Source organism: Mesoplodon mirus (assembly GCF_964341445.2).
Source record: "Mesoplodon mirus genome assembly, chromosome: X".
In the NCBI taxonomy this organism is placed as follows: Eukaryota; Metazoa; Chordata; class Mammalia; order Artiodactyla; family Ziphiidae; genus Mesoplodon; species Mesoplodon mirus.
In genome coordinates this window covers 137656441-137667608 of record NC_138981.1, presented here as the reverse complement: position 1 = coordinate 137667608, position 11168 = coordinate 137656441, and the positions used below count along the sequence as shown (strand labels likewise).

General features: G+C 45.9%; 1 protein-coding gene across 1 annotated transcript; it reads left to right on the top strand.

The window, feature by feature from the left end:
* Nucleotides 1-1534: 1534 nt before the first annotated feature.
* On the top strand, nucleotides 1535-4493 carry MAGEA10 (MAGE family member A10; the record flags this gene model as incomplete). Its single annotated transcript, XM_082609355.1, has 5 exons — nucleotides 1535-1726; nucleotides 2089-2364; nucleotides 2954-3051; nucleotides 3201-3271; nucleotides 3346-4493. 5 exons carry the CDS (start codon nucleotides 1535-1537, stop codon nucleotides 4491-4493), a joined length of 1785 nt encoding a protein of 594 aa, XP_082465481.1.
* Between the last annotated feature and the right edge of the window lie 6675 nt (nucleotides 4494-11168).

The following is an 11168-nucleotide window of genomic DNA, read 5'->3' as shown; positions in this document are numbered from 1 at the left end:
CAGGGGCTCCAGGAACCGGGAGGTGAAGGCCCAAGTCTGAGGACCCGGTGAAGCCCCTGAGACGCCCTGCATCCACTCACTAGAGAGACCCTTCAAGGGCTTGACAAGCACAAGGAAGGGCCTGGCATCAGCGGCTTCACGGTCGCGGGGACACCGTGTCCAGCAGTGTCTTGATTTGACAGATGAGAAGAGCTCAGGCATCCTCTGGTCAGAGGCCTGAAAAGAGCCCTTACTGTCCTGACACATACAGGTGTGGAGGGGACGGTCCCTGCCAGGAGCCTGCGGGTGTTCAGTTTGGGGGTGCTCTCTGGTGTCTGGACAGCAGGATTGACGTTTGCTTTTCTCTGTGGGTCCGGCGTCTGGTGACATTTTCCTGGTTCTCTTCTCCATGGCCTTCCCAGCACCATCAGGTCACCATCTCTCGTGAAATGGACACGAGGGCCAGGGAAGAGGGTGAGGGTCTAGGACTAAGGGCGTGAGGATGGAGAAGGGTCCTGGACGTGGGGGTCCGAGGCAAGGCCCTCTGAAGGCGGCTCTTATGCTCAGGCTTGGGCCCTGCTCTCTCCTTCCACTGCCCACTCTGCTTCCTTCTCTCCCAGCGGTGTGGTGGCCCCACGTTCTCCTGCAGGCTCACTTCCCCGGGCACACTGGCTGTCAGGCAGGCAGCAAGCCTGCAATCAAAGCACGCTGACCGCCGGGCTGGAGGACTCTCAGCATCCCATGGGGCGTGAGTGTCTGTGCCCTTCAGGGCCCTGTGGATGACCTCAGTGTGGGTACTGGAACATACATGACACGTTCCCTATACATACATGTGGTGTGTCGATGCATGTGTCTATAAACACATATATTCTACACACACGTTATATATATATAGATATATAGATATATATATAGGACACACACTACACTACACAGACATGTAAAATATATTTCTCACTATGAATCAGGATGAAAAAGTGACAATCACGTAACTCCAACAGGTAATATGATCTAATCATCAAACCAAGCGTTCCCCTAAATCACCTGCCACTGCTCAGGCCTCTTCAGCTAAAACTAAACCTTTCTTAAAACAGGTTTCCAAAGTCTGGTGGCTGGTGAGGAGCCCCGAGGGGAAGGTGTGTGGTTCTCTGTGCTCCCCCCACGGTCATGGGTGTGGCAGCCCCCCATCCAGCATCTGTACTGGAACTGCAGCCTTTCTCTGAGGGGTTGAGGAGGACCCTCCTGAGTGAGGATGGAGGGGTCCAGCAGGCCCGGAACAGAGGGTCCCCCAGCATGCAACTCCACCCGTACTGGGACTCCTGGGGCACCCCGGGCCGGGCTGTCAGGCTACCCATCCCCGCTTGCCCCCCTCAACTCCTCAGGGATCTCGGGGGGTCAGAGGCTCGGTCTGAGGGGTACAGTCTCAGGTGGGCAGAGGGAGGGGCCCAGGTGCTGCCTGGAGTCGAGGTGAGGACCAGAGGAGGACTGTGGGCCCCCAGGGGGTGCATCTGCGGTCCTCCCGACAGCCCTGGGAGCCCCCCGGCATGCTGTCCAGATGGGACGTGCACTGATTCCCCTGGGAGGGGGAGGCGAGGGCCTGGGTCAGGGAGGCCAGGGCCAGGTCGGCAGAGGGAAGGAGCCCAGCCCCACCAGGAGTCAAGGTACAACCGTGAGGGGGACTCGGAGGCCACAAGGCATCCAGGTCAGCCCTGCTGTCAGCCCTGAGAGACCCCCGGCAGGGCTGTGGGTATAAGTGCCACCCGCGACCCCCGCTTCCCTCTCAGGGGTCCTGGCAGGGGAGGGCCTGGGTCTCAGGGGACCAAAGGCAGTTGGGCAGAGGGAGGGGCCCAGACCAGCTGGGAGGGAAAGTGAGGACTGAGGGAGCGCTGAGGGACCCCCGCGGGATCATCTCAGCCCTGGGAAGCCCTGGGCTTGGTGGCCTGATGTGTTGTCCATAGATTCCCCCTGGGGGTCTCGGGACAGTGAAAGCCTTGGTGTGAGGGTCCGGCCTCGGGTGAACACAGGGGGCATCCCCGGACCTGCCATCAACCCTGGGCAGTCCCAGGACGGAATGAGCACTGGGCAAGGAGTTTTGACTTCCGCCTCCAGGTCTCAGAGACATTAGGGACCTGGTGTAAGGGACGAGGCCTAAGGTGGGTGGAGGGGAGAGTCACAGGTCTGGCTGGGAGTCAACGTGTGGACCCTGAGAGAGGACAGAGGGGACCCTGGACCCCAGATCAGAGTCGGCCCTGGGAGATCATAGGGCAGGAGGACCACTTGCCGCACTTCCTGACATCCGGGTCTCAGAGAGAGTGGGCACCTGGTATGAGGGGCGGGGCCTCAGGTGGGCAGAGGAGAGAATCCCAGGTCCTGCCGGGGGTCAAGGTGAGAACCCTGAGGCAGGACTGAGGGGACCCTGGACCCCAGAACAGAGGGGACCTCAGAGGAGCTCGCCATGCTGTCAGCCCTGGGAGGTCCCAGGCAGGGTGGAGTGGACGTTGCAGGATCTCACCTCTGCCACATGGTTGGGGGTGGAGGAGTCTAGGGATGCGAGGACCTTGGTCTGAGGGGAAACATCATGTCAGCGGAGGGAGGAGTCCCAGGACCTGCTGGGTTCAAGGTGCAGACTGAGCCGACCGCCCATCGTCCCAGCCCAGATGGACCCCACGGACTTTGGTTGTCCCTTGTGAGCCCTGTTAGCCCCTGGGCACCGTGGCCAGATGTGAGGGTCCTCACTTCCTTCTTTTCAGTGCAGGGAATTTGTCTTGAGAATTTTGACTCAGGACAGCAGACAGAGGGCCCAGGCCCTGCCAGGGGGAAGGGGAGGCCCTGCGCTGAGTGAGCACAGAGGGGGCCACCCACGCCAGGACAGTGGGAACCTCACAGAGTCCAGCCCAGTCCTCCTGCCAGCACCGAGGGGCCCAGGGCTGTGCCACAATCTACACAAGAGGTGCCCCCTCCATCCCTCTTACAGGGGCTCCAGGAACTGGGAGGCGAAGGCCCAAGTCTGAGGACCGTGTCCTCAGGCCACAGAGCAGAGGAGGCCCAGGCAGTGCCAGGAGTCAAGGGGAGGTGCGTGCCCTGAGTGTGTACCCAGGGGCTCCCCCTCCCAGAACAGAGGGGACCCCACAACACCCGAGTCACCCCACCGTCCTGTTCAGCCCCAGAACCTGGGGCCGTGCTGGCTGCACCCTGAGGAGCCCCCTCACTTCCTTCTTCAGGTTGTCAGGGGACAGGCCGCCCAGGAGGAGCGCCCCTGTGAGGCCCGAGGGCACCCCTGAAGACAAGACCTGTAAGTGACTTTTGTCAGAGCTGCCCAGGGTGCCTTTCTCCACCGAAGCTGCTTACACCCCCTCTCTCCCCCAGGTCCGTGGTTCCTACCTGTCATCCCTGCCCACACTCCAGTCGGCTTCCTGACACCAGTCATCATGCCTCATGTTCCGAAGCGACGGCGCTACATGCTTGATGAAGACCATGAGACCCAAAGTGTTCCCATGGCTGTGCAAGAGGATGATGCCTCATCCTCCTCCACCTGCTCCTTCTCTTCTCTATCCTCCTTCTCCCTCTTTTCCTTTTGCTGTGATATGATCCCGAGTTCCCCAGAGGAGGGTTATTCTCTTCCTGAGATCCTGAGTCCTTCACAGAGCACTTCAAGTGCCTCCCCCTCCCCGTCCCCGTCCCCCACTGCTTTTGTCTCTACTCCATTGAGCCAATCCGATGATGGCTCCAACAGCCAAAATGAGGAGGGTCCGAGCACCTCGCAGGCCCTGCCAGGTGCTGAGTCCTTTCCAAGAAATTCGATTAATGGCAAGGTGGGTGATCTGGTAGAGTTTCTGCTCCTCAAGTATCGCAGCAAGGAGATGACCACAGAGGCAGAAATGCTGAATAACGTCATCAAAGATTACAAGGACCACTTCCCTGTGATCTTCAGTGAAGCCTCGCAGTGCATGCAGCTGGTCTTTGGTATTGATGTGAAGGAAGTGGACCCCAGCGACCATTCCTATGTCCTGGTCACCACCCTGGGCCTCACCTATGATGGGATGCTGAGCGATGGGCAGAGTATGCCCAAGACCGGCCTTCTGATATTTATCCTGAGTATGATCTTTATGAATGACGACAGTGTCCCTGAGGAGAAGGTGTGGGAATCGCTGAATGTGATGGGGATGTATGCCGGGAGGGAGCACTTTATCTATGGGGAGCCCAGGGAGCTCCTCACCAAAGTGTGGGTGCAGGAGGGCTACGTGGAGTACCGACAGGTGCCTAACAGCGATCCTGCATGCTATGAATTTCTTTGGGGTCCCCGGGCCCACGGGGAGACCAGCAAGATGAGTTTCCTGGAGTTTTTGGCCAAGATCAATGGAAGTGACCCTAGGTCCTTCCCTCTGTGGTATGAAGAGGCTTTGAGAGATCAGGAAGAGAGAGCCCAGTCTAGAATTGCCACCACAGATAATACTACTTCCATGGCCAGTGCAAGTTCTAGTGCCATGTCCAACAGCTTCTTCTGCCCTGACTGAAGTCTAAGGCAGATTCTTCACTTTATGTTTTAAGAGGGCAGTCAATGATCTAAGTAGTAGAGGGCCAGACTTGGGATGAGGGAATCATAGTGAATAACATCTTTCTGTTTCTGTTCCATTGGGTGACTTAGAACTTATAGAACTTTATCTTCTTTTATTTTTGGTATTTTTAAATGTTGCTTAACTAGAAAGTCTGCTAGCCTCAGAATCTAAGTTTATGAATGACATTGGTCACACATTTATTGTTTCTTGTCCAGTTTAGGAGAAAGAGTTTTGCTATTTTGTAAAACGAATTGGGAAACTTTCCATTTTATTTGTAGTCTGTAACAAGATAAGATGGCATTAGAATAGGAATTTCCTTGGAAATGTGAAAAAGCTTAGTAAAATAGAGAAAACAATTAAGTGGTTTATTTTTTAATTCTCATCATTTTTAGTCTATTCTGTAAAATTAAGATATGTACTTGGATTTTCTTAGCTTATTCAAAAATGTAGAAGAAATTAAATAGTAATAAATGAAATCTCTGCTCACTGGCTCATTTATTCCACAGACCTTCATGGAGCCTCTGCTCTCTGGAAGGCCCTGTGTTAGTAGTGGGGACATTAGGGAAAGCAGGACACACCCACACCTAGAGTGATGGTCTAGGAGCTGCAGTCACATGAGGAAGATGTAGAGATGTCCCCTAAGTCCCACAGAACAAGGGAAAATGGGACAAGGCAGTGGGGCTCCAGGAGCAAGCACTCAAGTGTTAGTGCCCCAAACCAGGGCAGTTTGGGGCTTTGGGAAGCAGGGGTTCCTTCTGTGGGAGGTGACGGTGATGAAGCTGGGTGGTGGCAGTGGCCAGACCCCCAGACAGTGTACCTTAGGAGTGAGAGAAAAACCTAGATAGAAAAACTGCTCTTGGCAGTTCCCTTTGGATAGTGGATAAACCAGAGAGAAATCACTTCCTGGGGCAAGTAAGGAATTTGTCCTGTACTCTTTCCCAGTGCAGTTGAACACAAGACATAGCTGTTTTATAAATATCATCTGCAAGTGTTTCCTGAGAAATAAGAGTGAATATCTTTTGAATGATGCCCAGAAGTCACTGTGCAGGCACCCTTTTCCCTGACCTGGGAGAGCCAGTGATGACTCTGTTAGATGACGCTTTAATTAGATTACCTTTAATGTAATTTGGCCAGTTCTGAGCCATGTATAGATTTGGGGGGGGGGAATTAATGAAAATAGCGATTTGGATGGAAGAGCAGCTGGGAGGTAGGGACAGAGTTGGTCTTTGGCTCCAATTCTAGGAGCTTTGAGTTGCATGCAGCTGGGGAAGACTTTCCTACACCTAAATTTAAAAATATATCCTCTAAGAAGGAAAATTTACTGAGTTTTATTTACAAAGCAGCATGGTTGGCTGATTTTGGTATTACATGTCTTATTGCATTGAGTATTCTCTAAGATGTACTGGATAACAACAACAACAACTTCTAGAGTAGAGGGTAGGAGTACCTGGGGTCAAATTAATAATAGAAATACAGTAGTCCCCCCTTATCTGCCAGGGATTATGTTCCAAGATCCCCTGTGGGTGCCTGACACTGTGGAGAGTACTGAACTTTACATATACTACGTTTTTTTTCCTATACTAATGGGTGAGTAGCATATATAGCGAGTATATTCTGAACAAAGGGATGATTCATGTCCTGGACAGGACGGAGTGGGACGGCATGATTTAAAACTTATGAATTGTTTATTTCTCGAATTTTATATTTAATATTTTCAGACCCTGGTTGATCTCAGGTAACTGAAACTGCAGAAAGCAAAATGGCAGATATGGGCCAACTACCATAACAGCTAATCATTAAAGATTGAAGCAGGCACTGTGTGAGGTGCTTTACAGACATTACATACATTCCAGCAGTCCTACAGGACAGGGCTCATCAAACTCACTTGCTTCACAGTTGAAAAACCTGAGGCCATAGGGCTTGGTGTTTCCCATGATTACATGGTTAATAAGTGACAGGGCAGGGACTGGATCCCTAGTCTAAATTCATCTGGAGCCTGTGCTTTTCCCACTCAACCCCAGCCTGATACCAACCTTCTGACTCTAAATCATTTCTCTTCTCTGTACTCTATATAAAGTCTCTCAGATGACCAAAAGAAGGAACCTATGCCCAAGGTACTAAAAGCAGTCCTAAAGAAGGAAGGTGACAAAGTCAATTAAACAGGATTTGGGTATTTTTTGTGGGTTTAATTAACATAGGGTCCTCCTGCCTGAGTTCCAGGGTCCCCTGAGAGCTGAGGTGCGAGATGTCTGTCTAGTCCCAGCACCTTCCCACATGACAGTACCCATCCCCTGATCTTCCCCTGTGTGCCCTCCAATCCAACTCTGGAACCTGACTGACTAACCAGCTCATCACTGCTGCCTCTTCTGAAATCTGTGCCCACTCCCAATGAAACAGCCTGTATCTCTTGCCCCCCACCCCTGACATAAAGCATTTCTACTCCTGGCAGAAGTACCCAGGTTGTCTCAACCCACTGCCCACTTACAGTGTCCCTTCGGCATAAGTGTTCACATTGGACAGTGATGTTCAGACATCTGGCATTACCTCTGCCCCCCACCCAGGTATCTTCAACAAGCTTTCTAAATGAGTTTATAAGTAGAGTCTAACTTGGAATGTAATCAACCAGTTCTTGGATATAACCTCGAAGTTAGAAACCACCCTGATGTTTGCAGCAGGATTTTAATGGAGCATCTTATTTGAAATGGGCCGTGAACACATGGCACAGATTAATGAGCTTACCTAGGAGGTCAAAACCCAAAGCCTCCCTCAAGAATTAATATTGTTAAGATGGCCATACTACCCAAAGCGATCTACAGATTTAATATGATTCTTATCAAATTACCCATGACATTTTTCAAAGAACTAAAACAAATAATCCTAAAATTTATATGGAACCATAAAAGACCTAGAATTGCCAAAGCAATCCTGAGGTAAAAGAACAAAGCAGGAGACATAAACCTCCCAGACTTCAGACAATAATACAAAACTACAGTAATCAAAACAGCATGGTATTGGCACAAAAGCAGACATACAGATCAATGGATAAAAGAATAGAGAGCCCAGAAATAAACCCACACACCTACATCAATTAATTGTTGACAAAGGAGGCAAGAATATACAATGGGGAAAAGACAGTATCTTCAGCAAGTGGTGTTGGGAAAGTCGGACAGCTGCAGGTAAATAAATGAAGTTAGAACACACCCTCACACCATAAGCAAAAATAAACTCAAAATAGCTTAAAGACTTGAATATAAGACATGACACCATAAAACTCCTAGAAGAGAACATAGGCAAAACATTCTCTTACATAAATCGTACCAATGTTTTCTTAGCTCAGTCTCCCAAGGCAATAGAAATAAAAGCAAAAATAAACAAATGAGACATAATCAAACTTACAAGCTTTTGTACAACAAAGGAAACATAAACAAAACAAAAAGATAACCTACAGACTGGGAGAAAATATTTGCAAATGATGTGACCAACAAGGGCTTAATTTCCAAAATACACAAACAGCTCACACAACTCAACAACAACAACAGCAACAACAAAAACGAACAACCCAATCATTGTTTTTGACAAGAAATCTACTCTTATCCCTATGTTTGTTCCTCTGTAGTAAAGTGCCTTCTTTTCTCTTGGTACTTTTATGATTTTCTCTTCATCACTGATTTTAAGTAACTTGAATATTGTGGGCCTTGGTATAGTCTTGTTTTTCATATTTCTTGTTCTTGGCATTCTTTTTGCTTTTTGAATCTGTGGGTTTATAGTTTTTTATCCAGTTTGGAGATTTGTCATTCAAATATTTTTTCTATCTCCCCTTTTCCCCCCCCTTTGGGGTTTCCAAATATATGTGCATAGGTCACTTGAAGTTGTCTCACAACTTGCTAATGCTCTATTCATTGTTTTCAGTATTGTTTTCTCAGGGTGTGTTTTTTCTGGAAAGTTTTATTGCTATATCCTCAAGTTCACTACTCTTTTCTTCTTACGTGTCACATGTGCCATTAGTCCAAACCAGTGTATATTTTCAATTCAGACATTGTAGCCTTCATATCTCAAAGTTTATTTAAGCTCTTTTTTATGTCTTTCATGTCCCTATTTAGCATGTTTAACATTTTGTCTTATCATTTGAACATATGGAACACAGTTATATATAACACTGTTTTAAAGTCCTTGTCTACTAACTCTATCATCTGCCTGATTTCTGGGTCAGTTTTAATTTATTTTTCTCCTCATTACTGTTCCTACTTTCCTGCTTCTTTGAATGGCTGGCAATTTTGTTTTCTATTTTTGTTTTTAAGATTTTTTTTGATGTGGACCATTTTTAAAGTCTTTATTGAATTTGTTATAATATTGCTTCTGCTTTATGTTTTGGTTTTTTGGCCCTGAGGCATGTGGGATCTAGTTTCCTGACCAGGGATCAGACCCGCACCCCGTGCATTAGAGGGCAAAGTCTTAACTACTGGACCACCAGGGAAGTCCCAGCTGGCAACTTTGACTGGATGTCAGACATTGTGAATTTTACTTTCTTAAATGCTAGATATTTTTGTGTTTCTATAAATAAATATTCTTAAGCTTTTTTCAGGGACACAATTAAGTTACTTGGAAACAAGTTACTGGTCTTTTTGGGTCTTACTTTTAAACTTTGTTAAGTGAGATAAAAACGGTGCTTAGATTATGGCTAATAGTTCCTTTCTTCTAAGGGAAAACCACTCTGTGTGTTCTAACTGAGCCTGATGAACTATGAGGTTTTCCACTCTGACTAATGGGAATAGGAATAATTCCCAGATCTGCATGATCTCTGGAGATTTCTCTCTGTGGAGCTCTCTCCTCTCTGGAATTTTGTCCTGCAAGCTCTTGCCACCTAGCATCTCCTAGACTCCCAGCTCCATCTCCTCAACTCAAGAAGATGGCCAGGCTCTCCATTATACACTGTGGCCTACAATCTTTCTCTGGACAGTAAGCTTGAACAATCTTCAGGCTCACCTCACTTGTTTTTCGTCTCTTAGAAAACACTGTTCTTTGCCTGATGTCCAATAAATTGAAAATCATTGTTTCATGTGTGTGGTCTATTTTTCTTTTAGTTGTTTGAGGTAGATGTGTAAATTTGGTCCCTTTTACTCCATCATGGCTAGAATCAGAAGTCCTATAATCCAAATTTATAACCTACATTTTCTACATATGACAGTGTCCCTGTATGTCAACTTATTCAATTTAAAACCAAATTGAAACACTGTGGTACACATATATATGTTAATATAGACATATGTACAAAAAACTAAGTATATACAGTGAAATAGCAACAATATTTTTCTTTTGCTGGTAGAAATATAAGTGATTTTTAAATTCTCTTATTTGTGCTTTCAATATTTCTAAGCCATCTAAGGCACATAAGAATTACCATTATAATAACAAAATATATATTTAAAAATGTGAATTAGATTACCAAAAATAAACACTCATTATCTAGATGTTTTGTTTGTAATATTGACTAACTTCTTGATGGATTCTATTCAGCCCCTGGTATGCTTACTGATGATGTAACTGTAAATAAACAAAAAAAATCCTGTGAAATCCAATTAGTAGGCTATGTGTTGTCATCCAACTTCTCTCAGAGTTTCAAATACAATCCCTCACAGGTAAGAACCTATCTTATCTTTAAAACCACCCTTTCAGAAAAACTAATAATAAACTTTAAAAGGGGAAATTATATTTAAGTCATATTCCCAATGACATGATATTGGATCCAATATTTATAGGAAGGATTGTATGTAGGCAATAATGGCAGGAGGAATTACCATGACTACTGTCATTATTTTGAGTGTTGTTTACATGTCCCTTGTCAAAACTTGTTTATATTCTCTTGTAACACCTCATAATAAATTGTTGTTTAAAATATGTTTTTCAGTCATGAATGCCATTAACTCTGAATCATGAGTGAAAGTGCACTTTTTGAAAACACTGATTTTCCTAACAAGGAAGTAATATTTTCATAACAACGACCCACCTTTTCTTTAATGGACTGTTATTCAGCACATAGCTTCTAAGTTAATACATGCTTATCTTTCAGAAATTGAACACCATGTAAAAAGAACTGTGATTTTTAATTTTTATTAAAACTTCTCTGCCGTAGATAATACACACTTGGTTGTTAGCTATATCTTTCATACTTCCTTTGTGCATTGACAATTTCTCCATTTTAACACTGTCATTCACACACTGTCCTAATAAAGCCATGAATGGTTTATCTGATATTGATATGATCCATATTCTTGTGACTCAGGAATTTTCTTACCATTGTATCATTTGTCCTTTGTTCTTTTTGAAACTCATTAATCCCTGTTTTTTACCAAACGATTTTGTTTCAAAGATGTTTCTGCAGATTTTCAGTTATAAAAAATGTGCACATAATTTATTTGCAATGGAATAATCTTATAATATTTTTATTTTTCCTTTTAAAAATATAGGCTCATATTCTCCAAAAAAGAATAAAATAGAAATAATAAATACCAGTATATTTACCAACACTTTTTTAAACCAACTTTGTTTTATATATAACCAGAATTTTCCCTTTGCAAAAGAGCACATTAGCACCTTGTCTCTTTACATGCATTTGCTGTAGATCTACATGATTTT